We start from the raw sequence: 22120 nt of genomic DNA on the forward strand, positions 1-22120 counted from the left end.
AGCCAGTTTCTATGGCTTACAGCAAGTGCCCTCCCACTGATGCCCCCTCCACCATGTCTCTGGCTGCTGAGCTCCTACTCGTCCCTCAGAGTGTATCTCCCTGATACTACCCAGGTTGGCTCAGCCCTTCCATTTCTGGGCTCCCACAGGACCCTCATCTAAGTATCATAAGTATTTGAGTTATTTCCCCCCCCCCATGCACATCAGTTGGGTGTTTCTATAGGTTGGTACCACCTCTTACTCACCCTGTCTTCTCAGCATCTCACCCTGGACTGGCACAGAGCAGGAGTCCAGTTAGTGTCTGTTGAATGACTAAGAAAAGACCTTCATGGTTTGCTCTGTCTTTTAGGTTCAGATTTCATATTATGGACCCAAGATCAACCCCGTCCAAGCCCTGCTCTATGTCACCAGTGTTGGTAAGTGATGACCGGGTTCTTGGGATGCCACTGCCCCTCTCCACATACACACACCTTTGCAAGGTGTCTCTCCAGGAGAAACTATATTCTGGAGCTTACTTTAGACTGAGAAGAGAAAAGGGACAATTTTCTTGCTAGTTATACATCTTGTGGTTCATAAATATTCCCTCCCCAGTTGGTGAGCCATAAAGTAAATCAACTGGGGCAAGAGAGAGAGCATTTCCAGGGAGTTCCATCATATGTTAATATTTTCTCAACATAAGTGGTGGTATATGGATTTTCCACATATGAGTCTCTATACCTTTTTGACACTTCAAATATTTATAAAAAAAGTAGATGATGACACTGTCTTATACAATAATATATAGACTGATGTTCCCCAAATGCCATGACTTACATCTTGTCTTCACCATTTTGCCATACCAACGATCTGACTACACTCATATTTATTTAACATTCTTCTTTAAATAAAATAATTTTCTAACTTGAACTCATCTTGAACAATAATATTATATGATTATCATTACCATTTAAATGTGCATTAAGGGGGCACCTGAGTGGCTCAGTGGGTTAAAGCCTCTGCCTTCAGCTCAGGTCATGATCCCAGGGTCCTGGGATCGAGCCCCACATTGGGCTCTCTGCTCAGCAGGGAGACTGCTTTCCCCTTTCTCTCTGCCTGCCTTTCTGCCTACTTGTGATCTCTGTCTGTGAAATAAATAAATAAAATCTTTAAAAAAAATTTTAATTAATTAAAAAAAATGTGCATTAAGTATCAGAATAGCATGTGAAAATTTCAGCTTTCATTTCGTTAATGAGTTTCATTTGTAAATACACATTCATTTCATTAGAGCACATTTAAATAATACAAATAATATAGCACTAATTCTATACCAGGCACTCTGCTAAGACTTTACCTTTGAACCTTACAACAATCCTGGGATCCCTGGGTGGCTCAGTGGTTAAGCATCTGCCTTCGGCTCAGGTCATGATCCCAGTGTCCCCGGACCAAGCCCCATATCCAGCCCCTCACTCACTGAGGAGTCAGCTTCTCCCTCTGCCCCTGGCCCTGCCTGTGCTCTTTCTCTCTCCCTATCTCTCAAATAAATAAATAAAATCTTAAAAAAAAAAAACCAACCTTACAACAATCCCATGAAGTTGGTACTATTATATCTCATTTTACAGATGAGGAAACTGAGGCACAAGACGTAGACAGATCTCCCTAAGTTCATGCTGCTGGCTAGTGAAGGAGCCAGTAATCCAGAGCACTAAACTCTATGCTGCTCTGGCCTGATGCTAAAATATGGCTATGGGTGTGTTTAAAAGTTCATTCAGGTCAGTTTCACATGGTGAGCTCACAAAGTCACTACCTACGGTATGGGCACACAGATCTATGTCACTGGGAAGACCGTGATCACGTGTTCTGATGACGGTGGGAAGGACTTAGAAACAGATGTATGCTTTCTTAGCCCTGACATCTGGACAGAGGGGGGTAGGTTTGGGGCCATGGTTTGTCCCCACTGCAGCCATAATGCACATCAGGAAAAGCCAGGTGGGGCTGGAGTGACCACTGTATCCCTGGTTCCAAGGTCACTGGGGGCTAACATTGGGGCCAGAGGACTTTGAGAACCTGGTTAGGTGTCCTTCCAGGAGTTTGGCTCCAAGCATCCCATTGGGGTGGCCAGGAAATCTTTCTGAATTCTTTCTGAGCCCCTGAAAGTCGCCAGATGTGTAGGATCTGGTTGGCATCACAGCTGTGGCGAGGCCCCCCAAACCCCTGCCAAGGAGAATGGGTGTGGTCAGAAGCTCCAGCTCTGCTCTTTGGGTTGCCATTAAACATCTTCTTTGGAGACATGGGGGTGTCTTTGAATTCGTGCCTCCTCGGAAGGGGAGGGAGAGAAGCCATGGGGCAGACAATCTCCCGGGGACCACACTGAGTGCCTTGACCTTGTACATTCACCAACCCTCTCCTCTTACTCGGTGGGGCTGCAGAAATCTCCTTGAGCACGGACATCACCCGCACTGGCAAAGTGAAGCCCATCGGTGCCAAGAAGGGCCAGGTATGCTCAAGCCTCCCGACACTCCAGGTGCTACCTCTGCTGGGGTCTCCTCTTGCGCCCTCTGGTGGTGATGGCATGAATGGCCGTCTGTCCCTCCAGGAAGAACAAGGCAAAGGAGAAAACAAAAAAACACCCTTTCCATTTTGATTTACGTATTTCCCATCTCTTTTGCAAAACTAGATTTTCACCGGTTGTGAGTTCTGAGAACATGTTGTGCAAATTAGAAACTATAGAGTCATCAGGTTAATGCCCAGCAGAGAAAAAATTTGCTGGCAGTTCTTAACTCTGGGGGGAAAAAAATCCCCCCATGCCCGGGTTTCCCTAGCTAGGGGGAGAGGTCCCCACGGTGCTGCCCACAGGGAGTGAAGAGCAGAGAAAGGGAGAACTGGCAGGGGGCAGAAGAGGGAAGGAGCTGCACTGGGACAGCCAAAGTCTGTTGCTGAAAGACAACGGAGGGTTAAGAGGTGCGGCATAAAGGTAGCCTTACCTGGATCTGAGGACAAAGCCCAGGGTGTTCCTGAAATCCCCAAGCTGCCTGTACAGCTTAATGCTGGTGTGCCCTTTAGGAGGATATGTCCTGTCAAAAGATGAAGATCCCTCCGTGGGGTCAGCTAAAAGCGGAGGGAGGGATTATGGCTCTAGGAGTGGAATCTGTCTTTCTGTCCCTCCTAGAATGCAGTCATTCCCAGGGGGCCAACGCAGTCCTGCAAATAGAAGACGTCATCCCTATTAGATCCCTGCTGGGAGGGGCTGCTGAATTTGCTTTAATCTTTGGAGGGACAGCAACTGGCTGCTAAGAATAGTACCCACACTTTGGCGAATGAGTAATGAAGAGTTCACATAAGAGTAACGATTTAGATTAGGATCTTGGCATGAATATTTAGCTTAGTCCAGTTTGCCAATCTGACAGTTTGGGTTTTTTTTTTAAGCTGTTAAAATAAATTTTACTATCTTGGGGGTCGTTTTTTGAAGTGGTTCAATTGCGTTTTTGGTGACCGTGTTTAGGATTTTTGGAACAGGCGAACATTCCCCTCTTGGGGCTAAAGAATTCGCTGATGTGGAAGCAAGATCTGTAAACCACACAAGGCTCGTGAGGGGCTGCAGAGAGCGGTTATGCTTCCCCCAAGAGCTGGAGGGACATATGCAGGTTTCTAGATGTGGCCCGTCTGTGCTGGGTGTCCACAGAGGACCTGGACCTGGGGCCCACGCGGGCAAGGCGCCATCCTGCTGGTGAACTGTGACAGAGACAATCCCAAATCTTCCACCATGGACTGCAAGGACAATGATGTGCTGGACAGTCAAGGTGAGGACCCCCGGCCCTCAGCGTCCCCCTGCCCAGAGAGCTCATGGAAATAGAGCTTGGTTGGTCTTTTTGTAAAGTCCTTTTGTCTATGCAGCCTGAGCTTGGTAACAGCCCTCAGAGATGGGGTTTAAAGAAAGCATGTTCTTGTTAGCTTGTCCATTGCATAAGAAGAAGAATGGACAAGGTCCCGAAGAGGGTAAGTGACTCACCCAAGGTCACACAGTAGCCAGAGAAGAGCCAGGACCAGGACTGAGTCTCCCAATGCCTCCTCCAGGACCCATGCTCCGGTCCATGGCCCAATCTAAATTTCTGCTCTTGGGTCAAAGCTGGGACCCAAAATCATTCAAAATGAAAGCCAAACTCCGCCCCAAAGCCCCGTCAGAGCAGCCCCGAGCCCGTGCCCCATGCCGGACACTGCTCTGACCTCTTCAGAATTAACCCATCTGGTCTTTCAGTACAAGGCTTGGAAGTACATACTGTCCTCAGCCCTATTTTACAGATGGGGAAACTGAAGCAATTTGCTTAAGGCCACATAGCCAGTAAGTCACAGGCTCCGGATGTGGAATCAGGCACCCTGACACCACGGAGAGACACAAGGATGGTGGTGGGCGTAGGGTCTCCGCCAGCAGCACCCCTCTGAAGTGTGGCTGGGATGCAGGAGGGCTCTGGGGGAGGGACGTCGGCCAGCCACGGCGGCAGCGCTGGCCTTCCCGGGAAGCTGCACACGCAGCATAGAAATGGATGCATTTGGAAGTTGCATGCAACTGTCTCTGCCTGATGCCAAGGAGCAGCCCCTATGAAGTGCCCGGCCCTAATCAAAAGAGCCAGTACCCTTCATGGGTGCTCCTGGGATGCGGGCTGCCGCAGTAAGCCCTTCATACACATGACCTCACCCTCCCCTGTGCATGGACACGACCCTTAGCTCTGTTTACTGACGAGGAAGCAGAGACACGGAGAGATGAAATACCTCCCAGGATCCCACAGATCCAGGGCTCGAACCCACCACCTCTGATTCCCTTCACCCGGGAGCTAATGCCCAGAGGAGACCCCTGTCCAGCTTCCCTCTCCCCACACCTGTGTTGGCTATCATTCGGGCTGGTTCACTTCCCACTCCGGCCCAGAGGAAAAACACATCCACTCAAATAGTTACCCAGCACACTGTCATGCCCTAGTCCTTGTTCTCGGCGCTTCTAGATGCTTCTAGGCTCTGGGGGCTGGGGACAGAGCAATCAACAAGCCAGCCGTGGCCCCTGCTTCACCGAGCTTGCCTCCTAAGCTCATTCCAAAATGAAAATCATTATTTAAATCCTGGCAAGGGCGTGATGAAGATCAAACCAGGCGACAGGGTTGAGGGGGGTGGGGTCTGAGGGGAGCCGTGAGAGAGGAGAGGGTCTTCTCATTCCAGACCTGCAGGACATGTCCCCGATGACTCTGAACACCAACACCCCCAGGGACTTCTTCACCAAGCACCGGCTGCTCCTCCATGTGTCCAAGTCAGAGATGGACAAAGTCAGGGTGTTTCAAGCCAGCCGTGAGTTGCCTTCGACATTCACTTGGGGTCCCCTTCCTGCCCTGGCACAGCCCCCTCTCACCCCCCTTCAGCCAATAATTCCTGAGCCCCTGTTCAGTAGCACGTTCTAAGAACCAGAGATACAGCAGTGAGCAAGGTGGACATCCCTGCCTCTCTCCCTTCTAGAAAGGGCAGGCAGACGAAATGCAAAGAAACAAGAAGCTGGTGTCTGGTGCTGGTGAGACCAGAGGAGCTCCCTCCCCAGGACTGCTGTAACGGTGTCTGTCTCTTCCTCTCTGCCACACACACACGCACACACACACACACAGGACTCTTGTGTACAGAGAGTGTTGCATCCGAGCCGAGCTGACCGCGGTGTTAGGTAATAGTGTGATCGCCAGTGTCCTGCTCATCAAAGACACCATGAACTTCTCAGCGGCTCACGAGCCACCGCTGCTGAGTGCCGGGCTTGTTTGAGGCTCAGGGCATGGAGCAAAGAACAGGACAAAGCTCCTGTCCGTGTGTCACTTTCCTCTTGCTGGGTTGAAAGAGACCATGTACAGAATAACTAAGTAAAGCATCTAGTGTGTCTGATGGGGTTAAATCCTGCACTGAAGAATGTAGCAGGGAAGGGGGTGCAGTTGAGGGGTGGAGCCTGGGGACCCGCAGGAGAGGGGGCTGGGGAAAGCTTTCCCCCTAAGGTGTCATTTGAGCAGAAGGAGATATGGGAACAGTCACGCAGACACCCAGGGGAAGGGCATTCCAGGCTGTGGGAAGCTCAAGTGCAAAGGCCCTGAGGTGGGATCATTCCTATGGGGTTGAGGAAGGCAGGCAGGGAGGCCGGTGTGGCTGGAGAGCAGGATGAGGCGTTCAGGTGGTTGATGAGGGTGGAGAAGAAAGGGGCGGGGCCAGCTCGGGTAGGCAGGGGTGACTCTGCCTTCTAGTCTGAGCCCCGTGGGGAGGCCAGCTGAGGGCTTTGTGTAGAGGCACGACTAGATCTGACTTACTTCCATCCCGGATCAACTTGATTAGACTGACATTGACTTAGTGGCAAACCAACTCTTTGCCTCCGCTGAGGCATCCCCTCCTCCAGGAAGCCTTCCATGACGCTTCGGGGTTCTCTCCATCACAGCACGCATTACCATCTGTGATTTGACTGTCTCTGGTCCTCCTTCCTTCCCCTACTCCTTGGGGACTAGGACAGGGACTACCTCCCTGGTCTCCCCAGGCGTCCGCTGAGAGCAGGTGCTCAGGAATGAATGAATGCATGGTGAATGATGAATGAATGAAGGAACTGTAATGTGCGTTGGACTGGTGTGTGTATGGTTGGGAATGGCTCAGACTCCCCCTCCCCCATCACTCCACCCCTGGAGCCCCAGCCAGGGGACGATGTCCCACCTGATGCTTTTAGTTTCTTTGTCCTACGGTGGGCCCATTTAGCTGTGACATGTCATCCGGAGTGTGGTGGCCTCACGAAGGCGTCACGGCCCCCGGGGGACACGAAGACCTGAGCCTCCTTTCTTCACCAGGCGGCAAACACATCTCCAGGTACAGGGTGGTCCTGGGGCCCCAGCAGCCCAGTCACCCCCTGGAGCTCCCGGGCGGCCAACACAGCGTGGACTTCTACGTGGAGGGCCTCGCCTTCCCAGACGTCAGCTTCCCGGGGCTCATTTCCCTCACCGTCTCCCTGCTGGACACGTCCAACCCGGTAGGCCAAGATGGCAGCCTGAGAGGAGACCCGAGCTCCTGGGCCTTGGCCCACCTCGTGGGTGGGGGGGGGGGGGGGTACAGAGCCTTGCCAGGAAGCGGTAGGTATCGGAGCCCGGCCGTGGTGACAGCCCTGGCCTCACCCACACCTTCAGGATCTTCCCGCCGCCCTGCTTTTCCAAGACAGCGTGGTCTTCCGTGTGGCCCCCTGGATTATGACCCCGAACACTCAGCCCCCAGAGGAGGTGTACGTGTGCAGGTGAGGGTCCCCGGTGGGGCACAGATGCACCAGCAGGTGCCCTGGCTTCTGGCCACAGCCCCCACCCCGGACCCGAAATATCTGCTGTTTAAATGGGGGAAAATGACTCCCACAGCAACATGCCGAAGGCTTCTGGCCAATTTGGAATAAAAAGGCAGGGTAGTGCCTGTTGCTACTGTTTTGTCCTTGCTCTCCTACCCTAATGCAGAAGTGGGGGGGGGCAGCTTTCTCTCCCGAAGGCCCAGAGAGTTTTCTAGACCTGGTAGATGAAAGCCCTCCGTCTCTGAGCCGGCCTGCCCAGGCTCAGTGGGTGGCCTGTGGACCTCCCACACCAGAGACCATTTCAAATGCTTGTTCCCGGCCAACCCCAGATCTGTGGGGTCTGGGGTCTGGGGATAGGGCCCAGCTGCCCTTTAACAAGCTGCCGTGGGGAGCCTTGGCATCCATCTCACCATCTGAGAACACCTGTTGAGTACACTGGGGTCTCAGAGGGCCCCTCTGCTCTTCTCTTGCAGCTGCTTCCGGGCAGAAGGGGTGAGGGGTGAGCTGGTGGCTGCCGGGAGGTCAGGTCGCAGGCTGGAAGCCAGCAAGGCCTGGGTTCAAAGCCTGGTGCTGTCTAGCCATGTGGCATGACCCTTAGTGGCAAACCAACTCTTTGCCTCGGCTGAGGCATCCCCTCCTCCAGGGGGGCCTTGAGCGTTGACCTTGAGCGTTGACCTCCTCATTGTGGCTTCTCCCAGATGGAAGGGGAGCCTGCTGGTCCCCTCAGGGATTGCTGTAAGAGTTCAGTGAGATGTTTGCTGAGAGCAGAGAGAAAGGATGAGCCGGCATTGCCATCCAGGCCACGAGCATCTCCCGAGCGTCTCCTGAGCGACCACTGTGCCCCTCCCCCCATCCATCCAGGCCTGAGCTCCTGCTCCACCCCTAGGGACCCTGCAGGGGTGCAACTTGCCCCCTCAGAGCCTGGCCAAGGCCACCGTCTGCTGAATCCAGAGCCCTGAGAAGCTTTTTTCTTGCCCTTTCTAGGGTGCTTGAAAATGAGAACTTCCTGAAGTCAGTGATAGCTCTAGCCAAGGAAGCCAAGTGCAAGGTCACTGTCCCCTCCGAGGAGCAGAGCAATGATGACCGGTGGATGCAGGTCTGTTCCCCGTGGGGCGGGGGGGTGGGGTGGGTGAGACACACAGGGTGGATCTTCCTGAAGGTCAGGGGACATGGGAGGCCCAGGCTCCTGGGGCTGGGGGCCACCCTTCCTCAGATGGGCAGGAAATGAGGTGCTTCTGAGGGCCCGGGCATGTGGGGGCTCAGGCTGGTGAGTAAAGCGACCTTTACGGCCAACCACAGCCTGTCTGGCAGGGTCACCAAGGTACAGGCCACCTTCCTGCCTGGAAACTCTCAGATGCCCCGGAAATGACGCAAAGCTCAGAGGGTTGGAGCTCAACCCATCCCTCCAGGGGTGGATCCCAGCCAGCTTCCCCAGGCTCAGCCACCACACCAGGCCACACCCCTGCTCCAGCACTTTCCATCTCCTCCCTCTCAGCCTGCCTCCAGCCCCACCCCACCCCAACCTGGCGATCCCTCACCTTTGGCCAGCCTGCCTGGTGGCCACACTATCCCCCTGTTCTGTGCCAGGCTGCCCATCAGGCCATGAACTCCCCAAGGGCAGAGACTGAGTCTCACGCAGCTCAGCACCCCAGCACCCGGCACGGGGCAGTGGCTGCAGGCGGCTGGCAGACCCACCCGAGCCTTCTTGCCACTCTTGCTTTCTCGGGCTCTTTGCCCTCCCGCGGCATTCCCCCTGCTCCCACCTCCTCCATGCCTCCGCGCCTGCTCTTCCCTCTCTCCGCTGTCCTCCAGGTCCCGTTCTTACAATCCCAGCTAGAAAGCCTCCCCCGCAAAAATCTCCCATCTGTCTCCCAAACCCACAGAGAACACCCCTTCCTTTCTAGAAGTCCTGTCTGGGCTAAGTCAGACAGAACAGTATAAAAGTGCTGGTAGCTCCGTCTTTGACCTACAAGAGTGGCCGTTTCAGGGGTCCCGTCCAACATCACCTCTATCAGAATACAGGCAGAATTTGCACCAGGTGCACTTCGGAGCCCTCCCCACTTCTGCCCTTGTGGGCAAGGCTGGGTCTGAACTGCCCCCCTTCTCTGCCTGTCTCAACCCCATCAGGACCCCCTCCTTCCTGACCCATCACATCCTCACACTGGGTGCTCGGTGACCAGCTCCCCGAGGACAGAGCCTGAGGCTCGCTTACCAGGTCCCCAGCACCTACAGCACTCAGCCCCTGCACTCACCAGCAGTGGGGGTGAGCCCTCTTGTGCACAAATGGGAAGACAAGCTCTGTTCCCTCCTGGAACACTGCATGGGAATTTGCCCTTGACCACAGAGGGAGAGTGGATGGGTCCATGCCCCCTCCTTGCACTGGGTGTCATGGCCATGCCCATCAGCGCTCCTTCCCCTCCCCCTGCACAGGACGAGATAGAAATCGGCTACATCCAAGCCCCACACAAGACCCTGCCTGTGGTCTTTGACTCTCCGAGGAACAGGGGCCTGAAGGAGTTCCCCATCAAATGCCTGCTGGTACGTGCTGGTGGGGCTGCGGCTGCTGAGATCCCCGCCCAAGGCCCCCTTCCTCACCACCTGTGGCTGAGCACCCGGGCTCCATAGCAGGAGCCCTTCCTGCTGGGGCAGCGATCACGCAGGTGGGCCATGACCTTTTTGTCGCCTCTGAGATAAGATCTGGCTCCCCCTTTCCCAAAGCTCTTTCCAGCCGTGAGTTCGGCCTGTCCTCAAAATAGCCCTGCCAAGGACATCGGGTCTGGCTGTGGCTTCCTTGTCCCATTGAAGATGCTCTTGCTGCAAGGTGTGGTGGGTTGGGCCAGGACTGGAACCTTCTTCGGTGTCTGGCTGGAGGCTCTGTCTTTTGGGGAAGGAGAGTCTGGCCTTTGTGAGGGATATGGGGTGGGTTTGGGGATCAGAGTGGTCATTTCCCAGGTGTGACTCTGCAGGTGTTTGGGGGTGGGGTGACATGTCGGTGAATCAAGCTGGACTAGCCCGGCAGGATCGCGTAAGCTCAGCGCAGAATGCTAACGAGGGGAATAGTTACGTTCATCGAGCGTGCGTCCTGGGTCAGACATGACGCCAAATTCTTTACATGCACTGACTCATTTAATTTGCCCGGCAACCTTTAATCTAGATATTATCACGAGGCCCATTTTATAGATTAAGAAACCGAGGCTCAGAGAGGGGCAACCGCTTTTCCAAGGTCACACGATGAGAGGAGAAGCTGGCACCGAAACCGGGCGGGCCTGGCCCCGGGGAGCTCTGTACCCCGTGTGCTGCCAGGCGCGCACCCCGGGTGCTGAGAGCCCCTGACTCCAGGCGCCGGGGAAGCACGGAGGAAGGGGTGTGGTGTGTGGGGTGCAAGGTTTGCTTCCCCGGGAGCACCCTGAGCCCCAGGGAAGAGGAGGCAGCCCTGCCCACACAGGAGGCTTTGAAAGGAAATCTGAGTTCAACTCAGCGACTCGTCTGAGTCTCGCTCACTCCCCTGCCCTGGGTGGTGATGATGGAGAGAATTTGTTGGGTCCATGGCGTCTCTTCGACTGGAACCAGGTTACCCCTGTTTCAGGACCACCACGGGAATAAATAATCCTGCTGGCCCGTGGGGACCCTAGCCCATCCCCCTGCTCTCAGCCCTGCTCTGCTCAGCGACCGGTCTCCCACTGCCATGCTCCCAGGGTGACAGAGGCCAGATGTTCTGACATCACCAGCCACATCTCCCGAGTCCTTCCAGGCAGATGGACACTTCAGCACAGGGGTCCCCGCCTCTCCCACACCCAGGCTTGGATGAGAGGCTGCGACGTGTTCTTAGGCAAGCATGACTGTGGTTTTCTGACGCCCATCATTCAGGAAGAGAATTGGGCTCAAAGTCAAACTCGTCACCAGACAGCGTCCCCATCGGCTTTTCCAAACTCATTGCGGGCCACTCTCCCCATCCCTCACCCAGCTCCAAATCCCACAGGCCTCCTGCCCGTTCTTCAAATGTGCCCAACTGCTCCTCACCTTTGCATATGCCGTTCCCTCTGCTCACAATGCTCTTCCTGCTTCCCATGCCTGACGGTGTCCCTGCCTCCAGATCTCGGCTGCAGTGCTCCCCACTGTGAGACCATCCCTGGCGTTGAAGGACGCCCCGCCATGGTCCCTGGCATTCTGGGCTGCGGCACCTCGTTGGTTTCTTCGGGACTGTTTTGTTATAAATCACTGCCTCATCATCTCCCTTTTCACCCCTCAGGGGCCGCTTAGCGCACAGCTTGATGCACGGTGGGTATTCTTCCATTAGACCATGTCGGTAAATGTTACACCACCTATAAGCAGAAAACTAGCGGTGCTTACTGTAAGTAGAAAGCAAGCTGGGAAGGTAAACAGTTAAAACACAATAACGCTATTAAAGCCAGCTCAGTGCGAGTGAGTGCGAGAGGTGAGCCCGGGTGTGCTCTCTGGTTGTGAAAACAGATCAGCAGGTTTCAAGAATGGATTTGCACACTCTGGGGCTTCAGTGAACAGAGACTCGAGGAGAGCGGACAGGGTGACAGGTGTCTAAGTCTGAGCCGGAAATAGTATCAGGTGGCATGTGGGGGTGTCCCCTGCCCCTCCCACTCCTGGGGGCAGGGGGCAGTTCTGCAAAGGGCGCACCTTCATTCACCTTCAGAAATCCAAGCCTGCAGCCTGTGGAACTGAGCCCCTCTCATGGCAACGGCCAAGGCCGTGACTCATATGAACTTATTGTTCATTCATCATATATCCCTGGAGCCCATGCTCTGTGCCCAGCCTTGCTCCAGGCACTTGGAATCTATCAGCGAGCAGTGCCAAAGATCCTGCCCTCATGGAGGTGACATCCTAGCCCAGAAAGACAGACGATAAACAAGCAGTATGTTGAATAAGTAAATTATATTGCGTGTTGGAAAGTGGAATCTAGTGCTGTAGGAAGAAAAAAACAGAATCAAGGGGCTCCCAGGTGCCAAAGTGGTGGGGTGGGGGAATTACATTGCAATTCTAAATAGGATGGTCAGGGTAGGGCCCCTTTGGGAAGCTGACACTGGAGCAAAAACTCCAAAGAGGTGAAGGATTTGGCTGTATGGATGTCTGGGTGGAGAGTTAAAGACAGAAGAAACAGCCAGTGCAAAGGTCCTGAGACAGCAGCAAGACTCGCATGTTGGGTGAAGAGCCAAGAGGCCAGAAGGGGCAGAGCAGAGTGAGCAGGAGGAAGGGTGAGGTTTCTGTGCTGCATCTACTGAGGACAAAGACCGTTCTCAGCCTTGGACCATGGATGTTCCAGAAAATGTTGACATCACTCGGGAAGGGACTCACTGTTATTGTGAAGGGACCCAGGGGAGCCCTGCAGAGGGACATCAATCACATCAGTGTAGGAGTCAGTCTCCTTGCAAAGAAGAAGAGGCTCTACGTGGACAAATGGTGAGCACTAGACCAGAACTGGCTACCGTTTGCCCTGTCTGTACCATTGTAGTTGTGTACAGAGCACGGTCAAGGGCGTGGCCCCTGGGCTCCCTTTCCGGAACGAGGTCTGGGTACACTCACTTCCCCATCGACATTGTTGTTCAGGAGAATGGTTCTCTTGTTGAAATCCAAAATTTCTTGGGTGAAAAATAGATCTGCAGGGTTCGGATGAGGCCGGGTGTTGAGCCCAGAAAGATGAGTTAATTCTTGAAGGAAACGACATTGAACTTGCATCAAACTCAGCAGCTTTGATCCAGCAAGCCACAGGCGTTAAAAATAAGGATATTGGGAAATTGGGGGACGGTGTCTACGTTTCTGAAAAAGGAACGGTTCAGTGGACCAACGAATCAGATCTAAGCTGTCCAGCTAGAGAAATAGCAAGATGCCGGGTGATTTTCCAGGCTCATTTGCGATGTTTGAAAGATACAATAAAAGCTGGATTGATGTGGAGGAAAAAAGGGAGGGAAAGGTGGAAGGAGAGACTGTCAGAGAGATGGAGGGGACTGAGCAGGGGGCAGGTCCTGTGGGCAGGCGGTGCGGGGAGGGAGCAGGCACTGTAACCCGGTGAGAGGCGATGGGCCTGCAGGTTTGGACATGAAAAGGGGCCACATTCTGGACATGCTTTGAAGGGGCCCGGCCGACAGGATTCCCTGACCTCTGTGAGAGAAAGGGAACCCCAAGCTGACGGCAGGCTTTAACAGCAGCCATCCTGCCCTGAGTTGGGGAGGACTGTGGGAGGGACGGGGGATGAGGGGAGAGGGGCCGACTGGTCCGTCGGGGGTGAGTGGGAGATTTTTGGTGGACGCCCAAGTGGGAAGTCAAGCAAGCAGCGGATGGCCGTCTGGGTTTAGTGGGGATGTGCAGACAGGAGGGAGACACGTGGGGTTGTCAGCACGTGGTCAGTGTTCTGTGAGACTGGGTGGCAGCACCAAGAGGAAGAGAACTGTAGGGAATCAAAAAAGACTAGGGACTAGGCTGGGGACTCCCTGTCCCATACACAGGAGACTGAGAGGACCCAAGAGCGTGCAGTGTCGGGAAGGCCAAGCACAGGTCATGGGTGTGACCAACTGACTCCCCGATGCTGGTGGGCACTGCCTTTTGGGCTCAGCGTTGGGGTCATGAAGTTTCTAGGGCACAGTGGGCATGGGAGTCAGGCTGGTATCGCTGTTAAGAGACAAAGGGAGGGGGCGCCTTTGGAGGGTTAAGCCTCTGCCTTCGGCTCGGGTCATGATCTCAGGCTCTTGGGATCGAGCCCCACGTGGGGCTCTCTGCTCAGCAGGGAGCCTGTTTCCTCCTCTCTCTCTGCCTGCCTCTCTGCCTACTTGTGATCTCTCTCTGTCAAATAAATAAATAAAATCTTAAAAAAAAAAAAAAGAGAGAGAGAGAGAGAGACAAAGAGAGAAGAGGGATTGGGAATGATTCCCCTTTCGTAGAAAGCTAGGGCTAGTGCAGTAGACAGAGTGGTGTCCTCAAACACAGCCTTGCCCTAATCCCCAGGACCTGATGCTTTCTTGCGGCAAAAGGACTTGGCAGGTGTGATTAAGTCAGGGACCCCAAGATGAGGAGGTGCCCCTGAGTTATCTGACGGGCTCTGTACCATCATGGTGCTCCTTGGAAGAAGGAAGACAGAGTGGGAGAAGGCATGTGATGGTGGAAACACAGGACATGAAGTTGAGGAAAGAGGCCACCAGCCACTAGAAGTAAAAGAGCAAGGAAACAGACTCAGAGCCTCCAGAGGGAGCTGGCCCCTGGGGTTAGTCCAGTGAGAGTGCTTTCAGACTTCTGAGCTCCGTAGACGAAAGAGAATCCATGTGTGTTGTTCTAAGCTACTAGCTGCATTCCCCCAGCCACAGGAAACGCACAGAGGGGGTGAGATGTGTCACCAACCCATTCTTCCCATGAAGATCCACGCAGGGACATCACAGCCCCTTGGTGAAGCCGGTTCCAGCGCAGTCAGGACGGAGCACCGTGTGGTCCTAGAGGGCTTGCTGGAGACACAGCTCAGATCCCTCCACCAGCTGGCTGTGGGGCCCGAAGAAGTCACCCACCACTCTGACCTTCATTCTTCTCTGCAGAATGAGGACAAAAATGATATTTCATAGATTTGTTATAATGCCAGAGTTAAGGTTTACAAAGCAGCAGGCACGCATGGGGCACCCCATAAGTGTTCCTCCCTTTTCTTACCACCTGAGTCAGCGCTCCTGTGGCGTCCTGCAGATCCTAGCGGTGCCCGCTCGGTGCCAGCTCTGACTACTACCGGATCCTGCCTGTGACCTGGCCCCCACCCTGCCCTCATGCAGGGATCGCGCTCTCTAACGCTTGGCCATTGCTTCTCCCATCTCAGGGTCCGGATTTTGGCTACGTGACTCGCGAAACCACGACCGGAGAGGCTTCTACCTTCGACTCCTTTGGAAACCTGGAAGTGAGCCCGCCAGTCACAGTTGGGAAGAAGAAATACCCTCTGGGCAGGATCCTCTTTGGGGGCAGCAGCTACCCCAGGTGAGAAGGGAAGGGGCAGGGGGCGCCTGGGAGGCTCAGTCGTTGGGTGTCGGCCTTCGGCTCAGGTCATGATCCCAGGATCCTGGGATCGAGCCCCGCATCGGGCTCCCTGCTCCACGGGAGGTCTGTTTTCTTCCTTCCCCTTCCCCCTGCTTGTGTTTCCTCTCTTGCTGTGCCTCTCTCTGTCAAATAAATAAATAAAATTTTTTAAAGGCAGGGGGAGGAGCAAGGAGGGGGAGACCCAGGCATGTCATGGAAAAGCAGAGGCTACAACAGAAGCTTTCCCTACATGCTCCCAATCCAAGAGCCTCAACAAACTTTAGGGACTTAGACAGGAATAAAACACAGAGCAAAGAATAAAGCTTAGGAACCCGGCGGGCCCAAGCTCAAATGCAAGCGCTGCCACTTACACTCTCTCCATCAGTGAACATTTATTGAGCACCTACTGTGTGCCAGGCACTAGGCAGGTGCTAGGAAGGAAGGCAGCCATGAGCCTAACAGACAAGGCCTTGCTGCTATTCTAGTAAGAAAGACACAAAGGGGGGTGCCTGGGTGTCTCAGTGGGTTGGGCCACTGCCTTCGGCTCGGGTCATGATCTCGGGGTCCTGGGATCGAGTTCCGCATCGGGCTCTCTGCTCGGCAGGGAGCCTGCTTCCTCCTCTCTCTCTCCTCCTGCCTCTCTGCCTGCTTGTGATCTCTGTCTTTCAAATAAATAAATAAAATCTTTTAAAAAAAAAAAGAAAGAAAGAAAGACACAAAGGTAAACAAGTAAGATAATTTCAAAGAGCAAAGAATACAAAAAAGACAGGGACAGAGGAGGAATGGGAACTGATAGGGAGACTAGGGAGGGCCTCGCTCATGAGGGAAGGCCTGATGACAATAAGGACATGGCCATGGGGAGAGCTGTGGTAGAGGGTTCCTGGAATCTCAAAGAGCATGTGCAAAGGCCCTGTGACAGGACTGAACCTAGTGTGTTCAAGAAGGCCAGAGTGGCTGGAAGAGACTGAGTGAGAAAGAGCAAAGGCCTAGATCAGGAAGGCCCTTGGAGGCCGGAGCAGGAAGACAACTGCAGGCCACAGAGGTAAAGGAACGTCCCCAGAGCTACATGGTTAACAAGGGATTACCCACTGAGGTCGGATTGGCTCTCCCTGTCACTGTGGATAATACAGGTTAGCCCCATGTTTACCCACAACCCCAGCATCTGGACTGAGCCAGTGGGCAGTGCTCTCGGAGGCCGGGCTCTGGTCGTACTCACTGGACTGACGTGGTGTCTCAGTTTCCCTCAAAAAAACTGGAATGGCCAATGGTAAACTCCTCTGATGTTTGAGGATAGAATAAAGTTATCCAGGCTTCTGAGTCCCTTCCCTAGCTAAAGGAGAACCTCGACCCCCTTGGCAAGCCTCCATGCCCTCAGAGGCCCCCCGTTGCACCTCGCACCCTGCAACGCTCCCCTCATCCTGTGTCGGCAGCACGGAGAACCACGAGATGAACCAGGCCGTGCAGGACTTCCTCAGCGCCCAGCAGGTGCAGGCTCCGGTGAGGCTGTACTCCGACTGGCTGTACGTGGGCCACGTGGATGAGTTCCTGAGCTTCGTCCCAGCACACAAGAAGGTGCGCAGTCTGGGGGGGCTGCCTGAAGGAAGCCACACGCCTGCTCCCTGGGCTCCCAAGCATTGGTCTGCACTCTGCTTGGGAGGCCTGGCCTTATAAGCGTGACCAGCTCCCCGTCAATCCCAGGAGGGGCCACAAAGGAGACTGGCAGCCTAGGTCTGCGCTGACACTTCTGGGAGCCCCAGGGGCAAAGCTGACCTCTGAGCCCAGTGTTTCTGCCCCCAGGGCTTCAGGCTGCTCCTGGCCAGCCCCAGGTCCTGTTACAGACTGTTCGAGGAGCAGCTGGAGAAGGGCCACGGGGAAGCTGCGCTGTTTGAAGGCGTCAAAAGTAAGTTGGCTCTGCCTTGTTCTGGAATCTCAAAGAGCATGTGCAAAGGATATTTTTCCATCCAAGGTCCTTTCTCTGCCTTCATGCGGTCGCCCACTGCCAGATGGGGGCCTTTGGGCAACGGCTCTCCTCTGAGCACCTCCTATGCCCTGGGCACGACGCTGAGCTCCAGGGATGCTGTGTGCACAGGACGGAGTGGCGCCCACTGTCACGGGGGTTGGGGGGCAGGTGCTCATTCACAGTCCTGGGAAAGTAGTCAAGGAAACAATGGTGACACAGGCGCTTTAGGAGTATCTGGGAAGAGTTCAAGGGAGGCTTCCTAAAGGAGGCAAAGACCAAGCAGGAACACGAGGAAGGAGCAGGAGTTCGCCCAGTGGGGCAGGCAGTGGGAGGAGAGGAAGAGAGAGATCTCAGACAGAGGGAACAGTGAATGCAAAGGCACAGAGGCAGGAGAAAACGAAATGTGTTTGAGGACTTGAGGAAAGTTCAATCTGGCTCAAATGATGATTGAATGGAAGGAAGGAGGGAGGGAAAGAAAGAGCCTTCTCGTTGGAGCACAGAAGGGGATCCTAAAGTTCGCAGACATGCGCTGGGTCAGTGTTGGTAACTCCCCGCGGATGGGAGTTTTTATCTAATATCTACAGCATGTTGCGTGGCATCGGACCATGGTTAGATCTCCGTTTGCCTCTTGGGAGCTGGGATCCCTCTGGAAATACTTTAAAGGAGTGAGAAACACTTTGAAGGAGAACTTACACTGATAAAATACTTTATTAAAGGCCGTTGCCTCCTCGATGCTCGCCACAAACCTGCACCTTAGAAATTATAACTGCCCCCATTTTCTAGATGGGAAAACTGAGTCCCCACTGTGCCTACTGGGAAGAGGGACATCGACCTCTGAATTCATCTTCATTCTTTTTCCTTTTCCTTCATGACAGGAAAAAACCAGAAAATAAAGGACCTTCTGAAAGACAAGAAACTGAAAGAACATAATTCATATGTGGAGGTACTGGCCTGGGTGCCCAGCCCAAGGGGATGCCTCAGCCCAGGGGGACTGAGCCACCCACCCCACCGCCTTCCCCTCCCTGGGAGCCGTAAGGCAGAGCCTCCCACTGGCTGCGGGTCAGCTTGGTGAATGGCTTTGGGATTTGGGTCAATGTGTGTGGGACAGACAGACGTCAGTCACCACTGTGGGAACACACAGTGGTGATGCGTGGAAAAGAGAGGAAGAGCAGTCAGGAAAGCTGGAGCCACAGCAAGACAGGGGACACTCTCAGAGACAGAGGGACTAGCAGGAGAGAGGCCAAGTGCTAGAAAGACACAGAGTGACCGTAAAGATGGGGACACCGAGGCAGAAGCCAGAGGCAGAGGGACTGAGCAGAACAGAGGGAGGGAAGGAGGAAAGAGAAGGAAGGGCCCATCACTGTCTTCCTGGCCCTGTCCTTGGTCCTTCCCTTGGCCAGGCCTCAGCTCCAGACCGCCCTCCCCCACAGCTGTCCCCACCCCTTCCCCGTGGCGGCTCTGTCATGCCCCATCACCCCCACCCAGACCCTCCACCTTCTCACCGTCCCCACCACCCGACCCCCATGCCAGTTGGCTCCACCCTGCCCACCGCACCCCCCCCGCCACGCCCCTAGAGCTGCATCAACTGGAACCGGGAGGTGCTGAAGCGGGAGCTGGGCCTGACCGAGCGGGACATCATCGACATCCCCCAGCTCTTCAAGCTCCAGGAAGAGGTCAAAGGGACCCTCAAGGCCAAAGCCTATTTTCCAAACATGGTGAGGAAGGTGGTCTTCGGGGTCAGCCCACCTTTGCCAATGGCCTGAAGTCAGAGACCCTGGGCACAGATCGGGGTGGGGGGCTGGCTGTCGGCTTGGGGGTCTGCATGGCCGTGGGCAGTTCCCAGGGTGGCTCTGGGCATCTCACAACCACCCTGGGAGCCCAAGACTCTCAACGCTCCCACCTCAAAGATGAGGCACAGAGAAGTCTGGTCTCTGGCAGCATGGGATTCGGGGCTGGGTCTCAAAGCTGCGGGTCTGGCTGCAGAGCCCATGCCCTCACCACATGGCACTGCCCGCTTTGGAAGGGATAAGTGGGGGGGGGGGGACACCATTTCAGATGGTCCAGGAAGGCCTCTCTGAGGCCACGAGGCTAGCATGGCCCAGGCTGGGTGGATTCTGTCCCGTGAAGGGGGGACTTGAGGGAGATCCCACCTTTGGTGAGAACTCTTAGCCGTTTCTGCCCCACTCCCTGCCAAGCACCATCTCAAAGCCACATCTATTGTATTGTTACAGTCCCTGTGCCCTGACTCTGTCTCTCCAAAGGATACGCGAGGGCCAGGCAGAAACCTCACCCAGTTCTGCTGGGGCCCTGCAGCCGCCCTCTCCTGCTGGGGCTGGAGGTCACGTTCAGGGAGGAGCCAGGAGCCCCCCCCCCCCCGGCACAGGGACGTCAAACTGGTTTCCCTAGGTCACTGGGGTTCCAAGACGGTGTCTTAAAGCTGGTATTTTGGATTTGTTCTGTTTTAGGCATCAAGGGACCACACAGGATTTTATTTGGAAGAGGTTCTGTGGCTAAAACAAAGCAGGAAGGGGCATCTTGACTACAATTCCTTGGCCCCAGGCATTTTGTTTCTCGGTTTTAGCTCCTCCGGGTTTCCCAGGCAGGAAAGAAGGCTGATACCTAGCAGGGGATGAGGCATGGGTAATGAAGTCATTGGTGCCACTCTGTGCCTGGGCTGCTGGAGGCTCTGGAAGGAGCCTGAGCACGAGCTGTGACTCACCCCAGGAGCCCACAGTGAGAGGTCGGGTCGTGGGTGTGGAACAGGCCGAGAAATTCAGGGTACAAGACTCACAGCAGGGGCTGGGTCTGGACCATAACAGAGAATGAGACGCCCGTCCCCGACTCCTGAGCCCCAGAGACAGACCCCACACCTGTTCCATGAGCCTGACGTCTGAGCGTCACAGCAACGGAAACCCCCTTGGGCTCATCTGGCTGATGAGGCTCAGAGAGGTGAAGCGACTTGCCTGAGGTCACACAGCGGTTGAGGAGATGGGCTGGGATGCAAACCCATGTGGGCCTAGAGCCAGAATCCTCCTCCGCTCACCTCCAGTATAAGGGAGGAAACAGTCATTACCTTAAACGATAATACACGGAGAGTGACACCAAAAAGGTAGTCCTTTATTCGTCCAGTCAACGGATACTTACTGAGAGCCTGCGATGGGCCAGGCGTCTGGCTGACAGCCGCGGGAGGACCCCAGAGGAGGAGCACTGACTCGGAACTCCCGGGAGGCTTCGCAGAGGCCGTACAACTTGAGCTGGGCCTGGAGGGACAGAGAATTTGCCAGAAGGTGGCAGAGGGGGAAGGAGAGGGTAGCGGTGAGATCATGGGTGCTGGAGTCCGACAGAATTGGGTATAAGGCCCAGACCAGCAGGGCGGCTGGAGGTGGCCCACTTGACCTGTCTGGGCCTCTGTTTCCCCATCTGTGAAGTGGGCTGCTAGTGCGGAAGGTCAGAAGGAAAAGGGGACCCATGGGCGGGGGATGCGGGCTGCACACCGTTGGCCCCGCGCTGGGACCCCGCTCCTTTGCAGGTGAACATGCTGGTGCTGGGCAGACACCTGGGCATCCCCAAGCCCTTTGGACCTGTCATCAACGGCCGCTGCTGCCTGGAGGAGAAGGTGCGCGCCCTGCTCGAGCCGCTGGGCCTGCACTGCACCTTCATCGACGACTTCTACGCCTACCACGTGCGGCACGGGGAGGTCCACTGCGGCACCAACGTGCGCCGGCAGCCCTTCTCCTTCAAGTGGTGGCACATGGTGCCCTGAGCCTATCCCCTGCGTACCCTCCCCCCCAGGTCCAGCCAGAGGTGCTGGGACCCTGCAGTGTGGCATTGCAAGAGCTCTGGGGGACAGGTCAGCTCCCTGGGCGTGGCTACCCTCCCGCGGCGGCTTGCTCCCTTCCGCGATGCCCTGGAGCCCCTGGGCACCCCCTCTGAAGATCCCAAGATAGACCCGTCCTTGCAAACTCATTTCTGCTGTGAGAGGCTGCAATAAAGCTGTATAATCTTTTTGTCAGGGAGGTCACACTATCATTGCTATCATTCGTATGTTCCCTCGTTGTCATGGTCAGATTGAATGTTACCAACGGGAAGATGCTACAGGATGTGTTGAATGTCAGTGTTACGACGTGTGGCTTTTCCTCCCAGGTCAATATTTGGTCTGTGAAATCTTCTGTGATCTGAGCCCAGCTCATTCTAAGTTCCCACGGAGACTTTGGGGGTAGGGGGGCAGGAGGAGGTCTGAGCCCCGAGGATACGGCCCATCTCTCCGCTAAGCTGCATTGACGTCGGTTCCCCTGCAGCCAGCCGGGAGAGCATCCCGGGACATACAGTCGCCTGTCTGATGATTCACGCTCACATGTATGTGTGAAAGACACACCTCAGCTGTGTGTTTCATGATAAAGAAATATACAGGAAGCATACCAGATTCCGAGCGCCTCAGCAGGCAGTGTGACAGGGACAGTCACGTCCGCCTGGGACGTCTCGGGAGACCCCAAAGGGATGCATACAAAGTTCCAAGGGGAAAGGTGGGGCCGGGAATTGCATTCTTGTTCATGCTGTCCTTTGAGGAAAAGGCAACAGACGGCCAGTGCTAGAACACGACGGGGCATGAGTGTGAGGATTTGACTGCCCTGTGAGATCCATCCAGATACCAGCGAATTCTCTGTGTCCCTCACATGTGTGGTTCCCATTCCAAGCCCCGCGAAGGAGCTTGTTTGATGCTGTCCCCAGGCTACCTAGAGCTGGGTGTGGCCCATAGCAGGAGCCGGGTGGGGGGGTGTTTATGGGATGAAGTCACTTGTCTCCCTCTGTGTGCCTTGTGTCTGGTTTCTTTTATGGCCATGACACAGAGACTTAGG

General features: G+C 55.0%; 1 protein-coding gene across 1 annotated transcript in view; it reads left to right on the plus strand.

Moving 5' to 3' along the window:
• PADI4 (peptidyl arginine deiminase 4) overlaps window positions 1-21276 on the plus strand; it is a 37134-nt gene extending 15858 nt beyond the window's left edge. The window contains exons 3-16 of the mRNA XM_059137240.1: window positions 350-416; window positions 2406-2473; window positions 3659-3776; window positions 5182-5307; window positions 6816-6994; window positions 7149-7252; window positions 8279-8390; window positions 9725-9832; window positions 15111-15265; window positions 16735-16876; window positions 17102-17204; window positions 18140-18207; window positions 18839-18979; window positions 20794-21276. Of these exons, the coding sequence (XP_058993223.1) occupies window positions 350-416; window positions 2406-2473; window positions 3659-3776; window positions 5182-5307; window positions 6816-6994; window positions 7149-7252; window positions 8279-8390; window positions 9725-9832; window positions 15111-15265; window positions 16735-16876; window positions 17102-17204; window positions 18140-18207; window positions 18839-18979; window positions 20794-21027 (1725 nt within the window). The 3' untranslated portion in view covers window positions 21028-21276. The remainder of the gene's footprint in view (window positions 1-349; window positions 417-2405; window positions 2474-3658; window positions 3777-5181; window positions 5308-6815; window positions 6995-7148; window positions 7253-8278; window positions 8391-9724; window positions 9833-15110; window positions 15266-16734; window positions 16877-17101; window positions 17205-18139; window positions 18208-18838; window positions 18980-20793) is intronic.
• Window positions 21277-22120: the final 844 nt, after the last annotated feature.

The sequence above is a fragment of the Mustela lutreola genome, chromosome 10 (assembly GCF_030435805.1).
Source record: "Mustela lutreola isolate mMusLut2 chromosome 10, mMusLut2.pri, whole genome shotgun sequence".
Classification (NCBI taxonomy): Eukaryota; Metazoa; Chordata; class Mammalia; order Carnivora; family Mustelidae; genus Mustela; species Mustela lutreola.